The sequence below is a fragment of the Arvicola amphibius genome, chromosome 9, assembly GCF_903992535.2.
Source record: "Arvicola amphibius chromosome 9, mArvAmp1.2, whole genome shotgun sequence".
In the NCBI taxonomy this organism is placed as follows: domain Eukaryota; kingdom Metazoa; phylum Chordata; class Mammalia; order Rodentia; family Cricetidae; genus Arvicola; species Arvicola amphibius.
This window is the reverse complement of record NC_052055.2, coordinates 44222205-44239151: the sequence shown is the minus strand read 5'-3', so window position 1 is coordinate 44239151 and position 16947 is coordinate 44222205. Positions and strand designations below refer to the sequence as shown.

Sequence of the window (16947 nt, the reverse complement as noted above, 5' to 3'; positions counted from 1 at the left end):
TTCCAGGACATCTAGGACTGTTACACAGAAAAACCCTATCTTCAAACAAAAAAAAAGGAGGAGGAAGAGGAGGAGGAAGAGGAGGAGGAGGTGGTGGAGGAAGAAGAAGAAGAAGAAGAAGAAGAAGAAGAAGAAGAAGAAGAAGAAGAAGAAGAAGAAGAAGAAGAGGAAGAAGAAGAGGAAGAGGAAGGAAGAGGAGGAGGAAGAAGAAGGCCAGCTTAGGATGTGTGAAGAACAAGGACTTAGGAAAGCTGCCTTTGAGCATCTTCAGAGGGGAAAGCAGAAGGATTATAACACAGGCTGCCAAACATCAGATGTCCTGGTAGACAGAGCAGAGCCCAGCCACATTAGGGAAAGGCACACAAGGGCTGAGCCAGAGCAAAGAGCCAAGTACAGACACTGAGTGAACACTACCAAGGTAGCCTGGTTATTATGGGTTAATAGCTTTTCCCCACCAAACACTCTATTATACCCTAAGGGAAATGCAGCCCAGACCCTAATGCAAACCCAATACTTGCTTAATGAGTTCAATTCCATATTTCGTTTTTCCCATGTGGAAGGAGGATTAGATCTGGGAAGGTGAGGGCACTTTAAACTGCTAATGCTCAGGACTCCAGAACTTACCACCCACTGGGGAACAATCTTCCATATCTTCAGGGAATGCAGCATGCAGGATCTATATTAGATGGATGGGCAGATGCAGCAGTGCCCCCTCACTTTGTCCTGCTGATGCCGTAACCATACTCCAGCTAGCAGCTTTGCATTCAACACATAACCAGAGAATAAGAGACCCATCCAGACTTCTTTATCCCAACCATGGACAGAGAGGCTCCAGACTGAAGCAGAGACATGAGCGGGCTCCACATAGTGCTTTCTGCCGTCATCCATAGGTCAGTGGCTTCCAGGTAACTAGTCTTTCTGAAGTGAGGCTTCAAGCATGGAACTGGCTTTCCAGTGACCTTCTTCCCAGTGTCCCACATCATCTGGTTGGTGTGTGCTCAGAAGTGCCCCAGGGAAGACAGCGGCAGGCTCAGGGGCTATCACTTTGAAGCGACCCTCCTTCACAGCTCAGGGCAGCCATGAAAGGTGTGCCCCTTAGACTACTGCATCAGAATTAGCTGACTGTATCAACAATACAGGTTATTAGGCCTGCCCAGATGACAGGCTGGTGTACCTGGGGTGGACCAGAGAGTGATATTTATACCAATTTTATTTCCCTACATTTTTGAAAATTAAGGTTGGATAATGAATCTTCTATAATGTCTGGAGAGATGGAAACATCGCTCCATGTCCAAACATCAAGTTTGAAAATCAAGCATATTTTAATGTACTTTATAATTTAAATCTAGAATATTTAACTTTTCAAACAAATTTAAGTTTATAAACAGTCATTAGCTATTTTACATACAAAAGAATCAAGGCAGGGAGCGGGCAGCCACTTAGGTGGACTTTTTAGGTCCACAGTGGGAACCCTACCTGGGCGCCACTCCATACACAAGCAGTATAACAGGCCTCCCCCCAGTCAAATACAATTCCTTCCAACGTTTGTGTCTACGGTCTGAGGACACGACAGAGGTCAACCGCGAAGGGCAGAAGGTGCTCTGCTCAGAACTTGAGCAGTGGTGAGTCCACATTTTCTTTGTCAGCCTCAGGGCTCAGCTGAATCAGTGGGGAGTCCAGGTCGATCAGCTGGAAGAAAACGGATAGCAAGGTGAACACAGCTGTCTAGGCGGCCATCACCTGGACACAAGCAGCTGCAGTGGCTAAGCCCAGGGACAGAAAACAACTCAGCACAGCAGTGAGACCACGGAGACTCAAGCACCATGTCTAAGACTCTTAGACCCTCACACTCATAAGCACTGTAGGACTCCCTGACACAGCCGGCAGGAACATGTGATGCTGGGGTCCTGACTGTTGTCCTGAGAGTACCTCCAGGTCCAGCAAGATGCCTGAAGGCAATGGGTAACCGCACAGAAGCCAAGCCTGCCCAACATGAGAGTGAGACACAAACCCTGTGAGCCCCAAGGGCACCCACCATGCAGGGCCCAGGTCAGACAACACCCTGGGCTGAAGTCAGTATGGATGCCCTGCAGCTTCTCACCTGCCCAAGCTCAGCCTTTGGCGGTTTCCCCACATTGTTTCTGGCCATGTTTGGAGTGTTCATTATAAGGTCCATCAGGGGCCAGCTGCTGGGTCCCAAAGCCATGTTCGACTCAGGGGTGTTGCTGAAGTCGATGAGAGGGTGGTCTGATAGGTCTCTGCCCCCTGCTTCAGGAGTGATGGTCAGCTGGTCCAGCTTGATGTCCAGGAGAAGATCCTAGGCAGGGCATGGAGAGAGGGGGAGAGTCTAGTACTATGTTGGTGCTCAGAAACCACTCTGGGAAGCCAGGCTTGGCCTATGGCCTGGACTCACAGCTTGGAGCCTAAGGGAAAGGTTGGAGGATACGCAGAGTGGGAGTAAGCTCCTCTCTGGGCAGTGCACCCCTTCTCAGAACTGGTAGGGAGCTTCAGCCTGCTCCCATCCCTGGCCTCTGACCCCCAACCAACTGCCTTGTTAAACATTTCTTTAGTTCCCAGTCCTGAGCTCCCTGGAGTCTGCTGGGACCATAGCCCAGCCATAGGGGGGAGGTGAAAGAGGGAAGGGGGAAGGGACCTATGAGTCCCTGTCCGTGGCTCTCCATGCATCTCAGAGGGCTCCTAACTGCAACCAGCTCCATGTACCTCTCTGGGGCTTTTGTTTTCTTGAGGCTCTGCTTCACCCTGAGCTGCGCCTGTGGTGGAGCCGTGGGAAGGAGGAAAGTCACTCTTCTCTGGAGAAAAGTCAAGTGCTTGAGGCACGGAGGACGGAGGGGAAGAGTTCTCATCTGAAAATAGGCCTCCGCCCTGCCCATTGCTGCTGCTCTCCTGTATTGGCTCCGCCCTGGAGGGTGGGGGAGAGAAAATACCTTTCATCAGCCATGGCATGAAAGCAGTCTCTGAAGCAGCACCTGGACCTGGGGCCAGAGGCCTAACTCTGAGGACACCCTCAACGGGCAGGAGGACCAAGCATTGCCAGGGCTCCTTCCACGTCTGATTCTATCAGTCTAGCCTCACACCTCATGTCTGCGTCAGCCCTTTTCTCCAGAGCCAGTAAATTACACAGGAGGGGCTCTATCTCCACCCACAGGCTGTAGCTAGCCCGCCCGCACCCCAGGCCTAGGTGAGCCAAGTGCCTGCCTACCTGCCTGAGTGACCCTCCCCACTGCTCTCTCAGGAGACCTGGTCCTTCGCTCTGGCCAGGTTGGAAGCCCAGTCTCGCACAGCTTTCCACACTGCAGCATGCCTTGCACTAACAGCTACACCTGGCGTGCTGTGTTTCCCTCAAGCTCAGACCTCTAGGCACCTAGCACAACCCTAAACACCCGGTGACTCAGAGCTGAATGAACTGTGGAAACCAGGAAAAGCAACAATATCCACAAATCAGAACGGAATACCTTCTTTGTCATGGTTTATGGGCTTCACAACAACCCGAGAAGAGTTCCTTTCATATCATACTTAAAACACACACAACACATACATGGCACGACCACACACACACACACACACACACACACACACACACACGTGCTCCACTGAGCTTATTTTCCTGTTTCTCCCATCTACTGCCTGCACCTTCCCAGCACAGAAGACCCTGAGGTCTGGGGAACTAAAGACAAAAGCTCATTCGATCCTTGGTTTGTTTTTTTTTTTTTTTTTACCTGACTGTGGACCTTCTCCTGGGTTCAGAAGAAAGTCGCCGGGCAGGCACACATAGTGGGGATGCCAGAGCCCTGGGCATGGACTGAGGTGCCATTAATGGAAGGCCAGAGAGGCGCCGACTGGCAGGTGTGGGCAGCGCTGACATCCGTCTTGCGCTCACGGGGGTCCTCACACCGCTGGGCAGTCCTTGTGAAGTGGGCCCCAATGAGCGCCTCACAGGAGTGCTGCTGATGACTCTGGGGAAGACAGGGATATCGTCAACAGACACTGAAGTTGAACGGGCAGTCAGGGAGTCTGAGTGGCTCTGTTCTTGAGAAGGGACTCAGGCATGGACTGGACTCAAGGATGCTGGCAGTCTCTGTGAGACCTTGGTTGAGTTTCAGGTTCCTCTGCAAGCAATGCCTCCACCCTGTCCCACAGGGAACTAGAATATCCTTGAACATGGCTGCATTCGCGGTATCATCCACGGAAGAGTCAGAGGGACTTAAGGAGATACTCATGCCAGTAGATTTTCTCTACAGAGACATCTGGGCTCCCATCAGACTCTGGCTAAGAGGTGAACTGATGGTTGTCTTCTCCTCTTGCCCAGTCATCCCCAGGCTTATGAGAACCGAGTCAGGGAACTCAGCATTTCCTGGCAGCGCCCATGCCTTAACCACCAACTGTCCCAAATGTTACCTTTTTTTTTGGGGGGGGGGGGTTCGAGACAGGGTCTCTGTAGCTTTGGAGCCTGTCTTGGAACTAGCTCTTGTAGACCAGGCTGGCCTTGAACTCAGAGATCCACCTGCCTCTGCCTCCCGAGTGCTGGGATTAAAGGCGTGCACCACCACCGCCTGGCTTGTTGTTGTTCTTAAACCAGAGGCTGAGTCATAAAGCTAATTATTACCAGTTATGGACTAAATGTTTGCATTCCCAAATTCTTATGTTGGAAGCCTCCCCCAAGATGATGACATAGGAGACAGGTCCTCTGGGAGGTGATTAGGTCAGAAGGCAGAGCCTCAATCAATAGGATTAGTAACATTATAAACAAAGTCCCCCACACCATGTTTGCCCTTCCATGTGAAAACATGATATGCCCAGCAATGGACCCACAGACAATCTGTAGATGCCTTGATCGGGATGACCAGGCTTCAGAACTGCCACACACCCACTTAATCCCAGATGCCCAGCACGGTGGCACAAGCCAATAGGAACAGCAGGGAGGGAGGAGGCAGGAAGACTGAGACTGAGGTCAGCTCAGTCCACACAGAGACCCCACACCGGCCCCGACTCACACCTAAACAAAACTAGGTGTTGGTATGCTTGTTAATATCGCCCCAGATGTGATGAAGCAATTCTAGGACACACTACTAACACAGAGCCCTGGCAGGCCTAGAGTCACCGACCAACTCTCCCATCCAAAGACAACTTCTGTGTTCTTCAGAGTCTGGAAGCAAACTTTAAACAGCATGAGCTGAAAGATGGGCTCCCCACACAGGGCAATCCAGGCATGAGGGGTGCTCTCAGCTCAAACTCCCACCACTGCTGCCGAGGGCCACGCCCACCGTCCTACCCATCTTGCTATTGTGGACTGGAGCTTGTGGCAGAACTAGCCTTGTCCACAATAGCAGGGTGGGCAGGGCAGTGTGATGAAAGCCTGCACCTCAGAAGCTTGACCTACAGCCCAGGTGGCACTCCCCAGAGCCTGCAGACACAGAGCAGTTCTCAAAAGGCAAAAAAGGAGGCAAATCTGTCAGCTACCTGCTAGTTGGTGTCCAGGACTGTAGCCGATGTGTCCGCGAGAACTTTGGGGTCATGCCATCAATTGACTCGCCTAAGAACAGGAGAGAAGAGAGCCATGTGGGAAGCCTAGCATGTGCCCTTCCCTGGGCACTCTCCTTTAAATGTCCCCACCTTCCCAACTGTCCATGTAAAGTACAGACAGAAGGTCAGATAAGACACACAAGGAAACCCTCTTAAGACCCCAACTGAGCCATGGGCTGGGTCTGACGTTGAGAACCCTCTGTACTGTTATGCCAGTCCCTTTCCCAGCTGGCCTGGGTTTGAGTTAAGTGGCAGGCTCATCCCAAGTCCCCCCTGCCTGTCAGGCTGCTTCCCTGTTTATTCTCCTTCCTCCTCCTCTTCCTTCTGTTGTGTTTTGTTTTTGAGGTAGGGATTGCAGCTCTAGTTACCCTGGAACTTGCTATGTAGACCAGGCTGGCCTTGAACTCAGAGATCCACCTTTGTCTGCCCCCCTATTTCTTTCTGAACTTTCCATTAGAAAAAGAAAATGATGAATGGCAGGCCAAGACCAACCAACTACGAGCCGACAGGGCGGCTGCCACCATGTGCAAGAGTCCCACCTCGGATAACAGGTTTTGGTGGAGCAACTGCTCTAGTGCTCTCTAGAGACTGAAAACCCCTGCCTCTGCCAACCCTGCCACTGTCAATCCTTTCCAATGCTTCTCTCTTTCTATTTATTTATTTATTTATTTATTTATTTATTTATTTATTTATTTATTATTTTGGAGACAGGATCTTATTTTGTAGTCTTGGCTCATCTGGAATTTGCTTTGTAGACTAAGAAGCCTTGAGCTCAGATCTGCCTGCCTCTGACTCCCGAGTGCTGGGATTAAAGGTGTCATGAAGCAGCTCCTGTGAGTTGTGCTCTGAACTCTAGCTGTGTCACGGTTCACGCACACACCCACAGGTAAAGAGAAAATTTAAAATTTTTTTCCAATAAAGAGCTTTCTATTTATATTTGTGTGTGGAGGTAGGGATTGAATCCAGGGCCTCAAACATTAGGAAAGGACTCTGCCACTGAGCTAAAGCCCAAGCTTTAAGATGTGCTTTAAATGGGAAAAGACACAACAGGGTTTCTCTGCAGCCCTGGCTGCCCTGTAACTCACTCTGTGGACCAGGCTGGCCTCTAACTCACAGAGATCCATCTACTTCTACCTCCCAAGCACTGGGATTAAAGGAATGTGCCACCGTCGCCTAGCCATTTTGTTTTTTAATATTGTCTCACGGTGTGTTCCTGGGTCCCAGAACTCATTATGTAGCACATGCTGGTCTTGATAAAACAGGGCAGGACAGTCTTAGTGACTGAAACAGAGAGTGGCTTGAGTTTTGGGTGACCGAGGTACCAGAATCTGAGAGCCAGAGAACTGGAGAGAAGCCACACAGAGAGAAAGATCTGGAGAGCTCTTTGGAATCTCCTGAGTGGGCAGATACGCAGCAGGAGCACACCGTGCAGAGAGAGATGCCTGAAGGGCAACAGGAGCAACTGCTGTGGAATAGTAGTTGAAGATGAGTTCCATTTGTTTATGCTGTGGAACGTTTGTTTAATGATGCAAAGACGTGTTGCATTCTTTTATATTGCATTTGTCTAACTCTGTGAAGCTGTGTTACTTTGCCCATCTAAAACACCTGATTGGTCTAATAAAGAGCTGAACGGCCCATAAGTAGGCAGGAGAGGGATTGACAGGGCTGCCAAACAGAGAGAATAAATAGAAGGAGAACGTAGAAGGAGGACCGAAAAGATGTGGAGAGGAGGATGCTGGAGGCCAACCATCCAGCCAGATAACAGAATAAGAAAGAAAAGACATATAGGAATAGAGAAATGTAAAAGTCCAGAGGCATAATTTAAGACAAGCTGGCTAGAAAAAAGTCAAGCATTCATGAGAAGTAGTAAGTCTGTGTGAAGGTGTATTTATTGGGTGCTGGGTCCCCAAAGAGTAATGAGTTAAAAAAACAAAACAAACAAACAACAACAACAACAAAAAACAACCTAACTACAATCCCCTAGTGGGGAACAAGGGCTTGGAAACAGCTCATTCCACCCAGCCTGAGTGGATGGAACAAACTAACATGGAGCTTAGAAGCTTAGAAGAGAACTATTTGGGCAAAACCCCACATCAGTGCCAGGGCTAGACCATTCCAGACGACACCCTTCTAGACCCATCTGTGAGAGGTTAAAAAGGCCAGAGTACAGCAGGGTGGTCTGCGCATTCACTGGCTGCCAAGCTCAGCCCCGTAAATGAAAACACAATCCAGATGGTTATAAACAGACCCACAGAAGCAGAACCACCAATACCATCCTAACAGACTGACAAAGCTCTAACCCACCCAGGCAACAAATTAAAAGCCACAGCTCCAGACATAATGACCACACTGAAGACCACAGTGAGCAAGCAGCAACCCAGAGGCTATGGCTTACCCACAAGAAGAATGGACACAGTAAGTGGGCAGAATACGCCCTGGACAGAATGTCAGAGCTAAAGTTAAAAACAGCACTAACCATACAGGTAACCTCCCCAAAATCATAAAGACCAGACACACCCAGGACTTACCAACAGAAAACTGGGGGACTTTAAATAGGTTTGTATCGGTAGACGCAGCCTCTGTCTTGCAGCTTTGGTATGAGTCCTGCCGCTTTATGCTGCTTGTTTTATTCAGCTGAGAGGATGTCAGGGTGTCAGGGCCCAGCCTTGGTCCTCTTTGTTCTGGAGTCTGAGGTGGTTGGCTGAGAGGAGTCAGGATGGAGGTCTTGGGCTGCTCTACCATTGTCTGGGCAGCATCAGCCCCTCTGGCTTGTTTGCAAGATGCCCTGGCAGGGGCTGCTGGCAAAGCCTGATGCAGAGGGGCGGGGTCTATTTTGCCCAATTTGCTGGTGTTTGACAGAGGCCGAGAGCTGTTAGCGGTCACATTTGAAAGATCACTGGACTTTGCTGCGAAAGGAGATAATCAAGGCTGGTCACTCAAAGCCAGTGTTTCCAAACACCTTAACATACCAATACACACACACACACACGGATGCACACACACACGCGTGCACGCACACACACGCATGCACACACATACACACACACACGCATGTGCGATATTGACACCTCTAGACTACCTACCTAATATCAGCCACAGACAACATATGGATGCCTGTTAAGTGATCATCAAAGTCAGGGGCAGCAGGGCGCCCAGACCTGAGCTGAATGCCAGCTGAGGATCAGCAGTTACTAAAATCTGCGTGTGTACTCGCTCTAAGCTCTCCTTCGCTCACTTCCTTGCTGAGCACAGAAAGTGGACAGTCTGTCTGGTCACCTGTCCTGCCCCACCCTCACAGCTGACAGGTGGTCAAGGAGGGAAACTTGGGACTAGGAAGTTTGGAAACCGCAATGGATAGCAAGGATGGCATCTGCTCTACTAGGAATGGACCCACTGTGGGCATCAACACAGTGAAGGCCAAAGTGAAATTTAGAGAATAATCCTGTAGCCACACCCACACCGTGTGTCAGTCCTACCAGGTCTCTTCCCAGTCTCACCGGGCTCGATGACTCTACCATATACAACACACGGTGTCAAAGTCCTGAGTCAGTGGAGCAAGACTCGCCTCACAATGCCTAGGCAGCAGCAGGAGCTTTCCTGATCATGGCCTCATGGGCCACGGAAGGGCCCACAAATGCTCCCAGGCTCACAGGAATTTTGCAAGGCCAATGATATGACTTGATTTAAAGGTAAGGACACTGAGTTCTGTTAACCACTGAGTAGCAGTCAGGGCTTCAGATCAGACTGATTCTAGAGCTCAGATTTCTCACATCTGTGACAAGCTCTCACCATGATGGCAACAATGGATATGACCAGAATCCACAGGCAAACTCAAGAGACAGGCGCATTCCCTAGCCCCTATACCACCTCACCACTAGGTGGCAGCCTCGCCTGGGCACGTTGAACTCAAGGGCACATGCCCCAGATGACCCAGGCGGGCTGGCCTGACTTAGCTAGCACCTGTGCTCTGGATATCTGGCTAGTGGAACATCCACCTCTTCTTGGCACTTCAGGAGTTTGTGTGCCTCCAACTGAAACCACCATCTCCTTACTAGACAAAGTATGCCAGGGCAGAGGGACAATGAGTCTCTTCCTGCCCAGCTCTCAGTCCTTACCTATAATTACATAGCATCCTGTGAGGCCCAAACATGGTGCTCCAGGGTTCACCTGACTAGCTGACCTGCTCACCTTTGCCTGTTGTTGGAGACACGCATGCACCACACGTGAGGCTCGAAGCAGACCCTGAGGCAGAGGATTTCCTCGCGAGACTGCTGGTGTAGCCAGGTGGCTTCAACAGGGTCTTCTTCAGCCCCAACTGAGAGAAAAGTTGAAAAAAAATTAGCTGGGACTGTTACCTACATACACATTCATAGGTCTGCAAAAGTAGAATTTAAAAAGGATCTAGAGAGATGGCTCAGCAGGAAAGCGCATTTGTTGCTGTTGCAGAGAACCTGGATTCAATGCTTGGCACATGGTGGCTCATAAGCATCTATCACTCCAGTTTCAGGAGATCTGATACCCTCTTCTGACCTCTTTGGGTACTGGGAACACATGATTTATAGACACGGTGTGGGAAAATTGTTTGTATCCTATCAATTATATTTTAAATAAACGCTGATTGGCAGGTAGCCAGGCAGGAAGTATAGGCGGGACAACCAGACAGGAAGTACAGGTGGGTCAATGAGAACAGGAGTATTCTGGGAAGAAGGAAGCTCTTTCTGCAGTCCTGCCCAGAAACAGAAGAAGGAAGATGTGACTGCCTCACTGAAAAAGGTACCAAGCCATGTGGCTAACATAGATAAGAATATTGGGCTAATATAAGTTATAAGTGTTAATAAGCCTGAGCTAATGGGCCAATCAGTTTATAATTAATGTAGACCTCTGTGTGATTTCTTTGGGACTTAATGACTGCAGGAACTGGGCAGGACAGAAAACTCAGTCAACAGACATACATGCAGGCAAAACACTCATGCATATAAAACAAAATCTAAAAATCTTTTTTAAAATCTTCTGTAATAACTACCTCTATAGGAAAATTGAAGTAACAGAGTCATCCCCCAGTCTCCGCAGAGCATGGCTTTGGGCACCCTGTGGACACTAACTACGTGGGTCCTCCACATGCAACAGTGTAGTGTGACAGCTGCATAGAACCTACACACATCCACCCACAGACTCTGAGTCACCTGGATGACTCTAATTCTAACGCAAGACCGTGGAAGCCACCACACTTCCTCAACACTGTCAAGGAAAAGTCGTCCATGTTCAATACAAAGGCACCTCCCTTCTGAATAGTTTCTGTCTGACTGAATGAATGCAGAGGAGAACACGGACCTGGAAGGCTAACTGTAATGTCCAAGCCTCTGCTAGAGGCATGGACAGGAGAGCGAGCAGCAATCAAGACTGTGGGGCTCAACCTAGACCCCAAATCAGTAACTGTAGGCATAGCTTTTGGCAACTTTAATAAATGATTTCTTATAGGTAGCTCAGAGTACCAGAAAGGTGACAGCCCCAATGTTAGCTCAGACTACAGAACAACACTCATGTCTCCCATAGAGGCTATGAGGGATCAGCAAGAATCAGTAGCTGAGAACCAAGCGCTAGGCTCTTATCAACCCACACAGCCCAAGCGACAAAGCCAGTTCAGTGCACACTGCCAGCCTCTCTCCTTTGTAGCCCAGCCACCTCTGTGGATTGCTTCCAACTTTCCTAAACTGGTGTGCTGGGGTGTGTGTGTGTGTGTGTGTATGTGCGTGCGCGTGTGCACGCGCGCACACATGTACATGAAGACATGCACATGAAGACCATAGGACAACTCCACCCTTATTTACTTTGGATACAGGGTCTTGCTGAGTAGCTATAATTAATTGGCCTATAACCCACTATGTAGATCAGCTACAGAGATCCACCTGTCTCTGCCTTCGAGTGCTAGGATTAAAGGCGTGCACAACTGCCAGGCCCAGACACCTTTTTCTTTTAAAGACAGGGTCTCTCTCTGGCCTGGCACTTGCCAAGTAGGCTAAGCTGGTTGACCAGCAAGCAAGCCCCAGGGTTCCATTTGTCTCTGCTCCCGCCCCCACAAATGCTGAGATTACAAGCACACACCACCACACAAGGCTTTTTAAATGAGTCCTAGATATCTAACTTACGTCCACGCAAGCATTTATCAAATAAAATACCACCCCACCAACTTAATTCTAATCAAAATATACAAAACTGGCACCTGGCTACCATGGAGGACACGTGGCAGCCTTGGAGCCCCAGCCAACTCACCTTGCTAGGAACCGGGAGGGATCGTTTACCTGGGCGGCTCCCTCTATTGGCAGCATCTGCAGTGGTGCTGGGTTTGTCCACGGGCACATCACTCTGGGATCCCTTTTGACTGGGCGGTTTCATCCTCTGAACACTAGTTGGCACCTCTTTTTTGAGCTGAAAATGTTAATTTGAAAGGTGAGGACTACATGGTCTCACAAGGCCAGAGCTGGCACCACTGCTCCCAACCCCTACCAGTCAACTCCTCCGCTAGAGTGAGGAAAACAGCACAGAATGACAGACTTGGCTTCCCCACTAAAGCCACGTCAGATGGGGACAGGCGGCTTGCAGGAAGATCTCTAAGGCTTCTCCTCTGGCAGACTTTTGCTTACGAGTGTCAGTGAGAGCCGGGCAGTGGTGACGCACGCCTTTAATCCCAGCACTCGGAAGGCAGAGGCAGACGGATCTCTGTGAGTTCGAGGCCAGCCTGGTCTACAAGAGCTAGTTCCAGGACAGGCTCCAAAGCTACAGAGAAACCCTGACTTGAAAAAACAAACAAAGAAAAAACAAAACAAAACAAAAAGAATGTCAGTGTGGTGGTGCACGTCTTTAACCCCAGCACTCGGACACTGAGTTCAACAAGGCCAGACAGCTACATAGTGAGGCCCCTGTCTCAAAAACAGACAAACAAGAGCCCCAGTGAGGAAGCTGGCTCAGTCACACATGTTCTACATGTTGAGTGCAACGGTTTGTTCATTGCATTGTCACCCTCTACCACAGTGAGGTTTTCTGGCCAAGTGCTGAAAGCCATAGTCTCTAGCCTGCAAGGCAAAAATTCCTGCCCTATTCAGGGACAAGGGCGCCAGGGAGCTGCTCCATGTGCACGCAAGCAGCAAGGGCGTCAGGAAGGCACAAGCGGCGGCTTCAGTGTGAGAGTGTAACAGTTATGCTTTCTCTTTAGCGCTTCATGAGACATGAAGCAACCGCCTGGGATACATACCCAGCGACACGGCAATTCTCACTAAAACGCTGGCCCATTACGTGGATATGCCCCATTGTATTTCTCTGCTCATCTGGATCGGCAACCATGAACTGCTGCTGCTGTGAGCACCTATGTTGAGCTGATGTGGGCCACACCCACAACCCTGTCTGATATCCTGCAGGTGCTGTGAGCTCAGCCCTGCCCCACCACCATGCACGAATCACACACAAATCCTGCTCCATGTCCACATGTGCTGCTAGCAGATTCCACCCAGAGCATCCTGGACCCTGGGGGAACAGACACGGTCAGCAGAGGCTCATGGGGAAAGGGATGTGTAGGGCTTCACGGTCCCACAACCTCCCCAAGCCATTCCTTTTACTGCAGCCCCCTATACAATGGCGCTGGTGCGGGACATCACGACAGATGCCACCCTAGGGCACCTTTACTCTGCATCTCTTCTCAGAAGCCCCCTCTCCCGAAGAAGAACAGAGCAGGCAAACCTGGAAGCAAACTGTCTCTGCCATCCGCCCTTCTGCCTACCCCCAACCAAGCCTCCAGGACCCTGAGCTTTCTAGAGCTGGTCAACTGCCAACTTGTCTACTGCCACTTCCCTGACAGCTTGCGCATGCAATGCCTGGAAGGAAAGGTATAAAGTCGCAGCCCCAGGGAACTAGAGCCCAACTTGGGGGACAGTGCTTATCCAAGGAGCCCACGCTGGGCAGCTCCCCATCCATGTTCCCTGCACTGTCTGGATCCTGGCTCTACTCCCGGGCTCTCCAATCCTGAGAGTGGCAGGCCCTCCCATGAGGCTTCCACAGCAGAGCATGGGCTGAGGAGAGGTGGGGAGATGAGGAGCTGTGTCCCTCGGGCCGTTGCTATGTGTTTCGTCTACCTTCTCTGTGGCCAGGTGAAGAGGTTTTCCTCTTACAGGCAGAGCTCGGGGTGGCTGCAGCTTGCTGGTGATCCTCCTCGGAGGCCCAGCCTGATGTGGAGGTTGGGAGGTCCTTGCTTCCCCTGGACAGCAGCTGAGAGGAGCAGGGCAGATCCTGGTTGCTCTGGGTCTCAACAGGGCCAGCTGGGACAGGGGAACTGAGCAGGGCTGGAGAAGCCAGCAGCTGGGTCTCCCCTAAGAGAGGCTGTACCCCTGAAGATGGCAGGCAAAATGTCTCTCTTTTCAGTGACGTGGGGCTTTTCTCTCTCTTCTGTTCTTTTTCAAAGAGACTTATCTTTAGCTTTGAGTCTTGCAGAAATCTTTCCACACCCTGGTTCCCAGGATTTTGGGGCTTGGCAGCCTGGGCCACCTCTCTTCGGCTGTGGCTTTCTATCTGGAGGGCCAGTAAGTGGGCTTCTTTGTACACCTCTACAAACTTCTCCCCAGTGAGAGGGCTCCAGGTGAAAGGGCTGCCAGAGGCTGCTGCAAGAGCCTGCTCAGGAACCTGGCTGCCTAGGCGCAAGCTGGCAGCAATGCATCTTTCTTTATGTCCAACAGCCCCAAAAAAGACTTCATCGTCTTCGTTTGCACTGCATTTAAAGAAAAGGATTAACAGCAATGAGCTACACCAACATTCAGATAAAGGGCTTTAACGAACGTATCTGCCGGGAGATGGGAAGAAAATGCATTTGTTTACCTTGAAGAAGACAAGGAAAGGTCGAAGTCAAATTTTTCATCTTCCAAAAGAACAATGTCTAGGGGGTGGAGGGAAAAGTCCACTGTTACTTGGGGCTAGAATAAGACAGGAAAACATCACCAGGTCTGCTGGTTTCAAAGCTGCTGTACATTTCATGCTGAGAAAAGGAAGAGATGGTGGCTGGAGCTCGATCCCTTTTCCTGGGGAACTCAAGTCCACTCTCAAGTTCTGAGTGTGCTGACCCAACCCCAAAGCACAGAACCTTGCAGCTGTGATAGTCTACACATCGCCACAGAGCGTTCCGAGAGAGCTGGCTCACCTTCGGACACAGGGGTATTTTCTAAAGACCACCTACTTCAGCTCCCCTGGATTTAAATTACAAGACCCCTAGCCATCCATCAACAATGAGTCCAAGGACGGGTCAAACTCACAGCAGAGACTCAGTACGTACCTGTGGACCACCACTGCTCCTTGGATCCGTTCCTGGGTCACTCTGCCCTCCACCCAGTCCATATTCCTAGCAAAGCCTTGGTTGGCCCAACTGTTTATTTGTTCTGCTCCCTCTAACAGACCAGCAACTTCCCAATCGTATTTAAGGTCCACTCCACTACAGGGAACCTATATGTGGTACTGTAGTTCAAAACAGAAAACTGTGGCTGAAGGTGGTCATAGGCTCCAGTGGGGACTCCACTGCTGTTGTGCTAAACAGATATGCCTGGTAAGCTACCTCCTCAACTGTGTTTACGCCCATAGATTACTGTGGTGCCAGCCTTGGTCTGGGAAAATTCTTGTAGTGGGCATCAGTTACTGTAGGAAGCAGTCTCACGAGGGGTCAAAGTGAAGAGGATACAAAACCTGATAAGATACAGAGACTCAGTGCTTAGTCCTAAAGGGAGAAAATAATTGTAAACCTGTATCAGTCCTCCAGGACTCAGGGAGCAAAATTACTGTCCACTAAGACCTAAGTTCAAAGCCCTGGGACCCACTAGACAAAAGCAGAGCTCTTTCCTGCAAGGTGTTTTCTGAACTTCTACAGAAGCATGTGCACCATGGCCCCTCCTCCAAAAATTCATAAATGCTAAGAGCTTTTTCATTTCTCTTTTTTTGAGACAGGTATTTTCTGTGTAAGCCCTGGCTGTCCTGGAACTCAAAGATCCACCCACCTCTGCTTCCCCAGTGCTGGGATTAAAGGGGTGCACCACCACTGCCCAACAAGAATTTCTTTTCAAAGAATGAATCTGCCAGCTCTCATGTAGCAGAAGCAGATGGATCTCTGCATGTTCAAAGACAGCCAGGTCTACAAAGTGAGTTCTAGGCTACAAAGCGAGATCCTGACTCGGAAGACAAGCGCAAAACAAAAAGAAAGGAAAGTGGAGGAGGAGGAAAAAAAATGCAAAAGCCAGAGGAAAGAGGTGGAGTGTGGTGGTACAATGTCCTCTGTGCATGAGGAAGCTTGTCATTTTGATGTCACAGCGTCTGTGATTACCCACAGTAAATTCTCAGAAGACTGAGCCCAATAATGCCCTTCTGCAAGTGGGGGTGGGGGCCCGCGGATTCGAGAGGTACAAGAGGTTCCTCTGAAGATACGTAAGTGGTTTACAATTGCTGGGGGTGGGGGCCCTCTTCTTTGGTGGTGTAGCTGTAAGTTGCTAATGTCCCTGTAAGTGACCCAGTTAAATTCATTAGCTTACCAAACCAGACTTGTTCATTTCCTTGGTCTGTTGTGGTCCTCTATTCTATTTGGGGCGACTAGGAATAGCCCGAACTCCACAGTCGCACAAACAGAAAAGACCTACCTTCCTTACTACAAGCATCCATCTTCACCTCTCTCGCCTGGCTGGCCGAAGGCACGTCGCGGCCGTCTCCTCCTTCCATGAAGATCGCTGCAGGAAGAAAGGGGACCAGAGGGTGAGGGAATGTCAGAGGCAAGCCCCAGCTTGCTCCGTGTCGCCCAGACACAGTGCGCCCCGAGGCGGGGTAACGGATTCCTGACTCTGAGCTGCAGAGCAGGCCCGGCAGCCCGTTCTCCTCGGCCTCAGAGGCGCGAGCCCGGGTTCCCCACTCTCTCTACCTCGTGCTCACTACTTACCCCCTAGCCTTTCACTCGGAGGGCCGAAAACCCAGCTGGTGTTCCGCCACGGGTTTAAATGCAGCGTTGGCCTTCGCCGGTCGCCGATTGGCTGGTTTGAACAGGGAGATGCTCTCCGTGCACCTTGGGAATTGTAGTCAGAGTGCTGATGTGCGAGACCAATGCGCACTCGCAAGGAACTCCAGGCCTCGGATTGGCTCAGCTCGGTATCGGACACTCCCACCGGAGGTGTCCGCGAGTCTTCTCCCCAGCAAACACCAGGGAGGATATTTGCGTTCCGCCTGAGACTGTGCTAGCAACTGGGCGGAGACGGTGAGGGCGGGGTATGGAGAAAGGCCAGGCAGCTGGGAAGCAAGTTTGTCTTGACCGCCGCTCTCTTCAGTGCTTGTCTTGGCATCCCTGACATTTTTCTTGCGTCCGAATACTCTCCCTCTGCAGCCTGAGGTCTCGCTCCTGTA

At 50.5% G+C, this 16947-nt stretch overlaps 1 protein-coding gene across 1 annotated transcript; it reads right to left on the bottom strand.

Annotated features, from left to right (window-relative positions):
* Window positions 1–203: 203 nt before the first annotated feature.
* Gtse1 (G2 and S-phase expressed 1) lies at window positions 204–16678 on the bottom strand. Its single transcript, XM_038343030.1, is given in 13 exon segments — window positions 204–1689; window positions 2102–2317; window positions 2722–2920; window positions 3738–3974; window positions 5479–5551; window positions 8070–8447; window positions 9730–9856; window positions 11812–11967; window positions 13665–13790; window positions 13792–14293; window positions 14401–14458; window positions 16197–16283; window positions 16490–16678. Coding segments are annotated over 12 exon segments (2235 nt in total). The 5' UTR covers window positions 16276–16283; window positions 16490–16678; the 3' UTR covers window positions 204–1605.
* Between the last annotated feature and the right edge of the window lie 269 nt (window positions 16679–16947).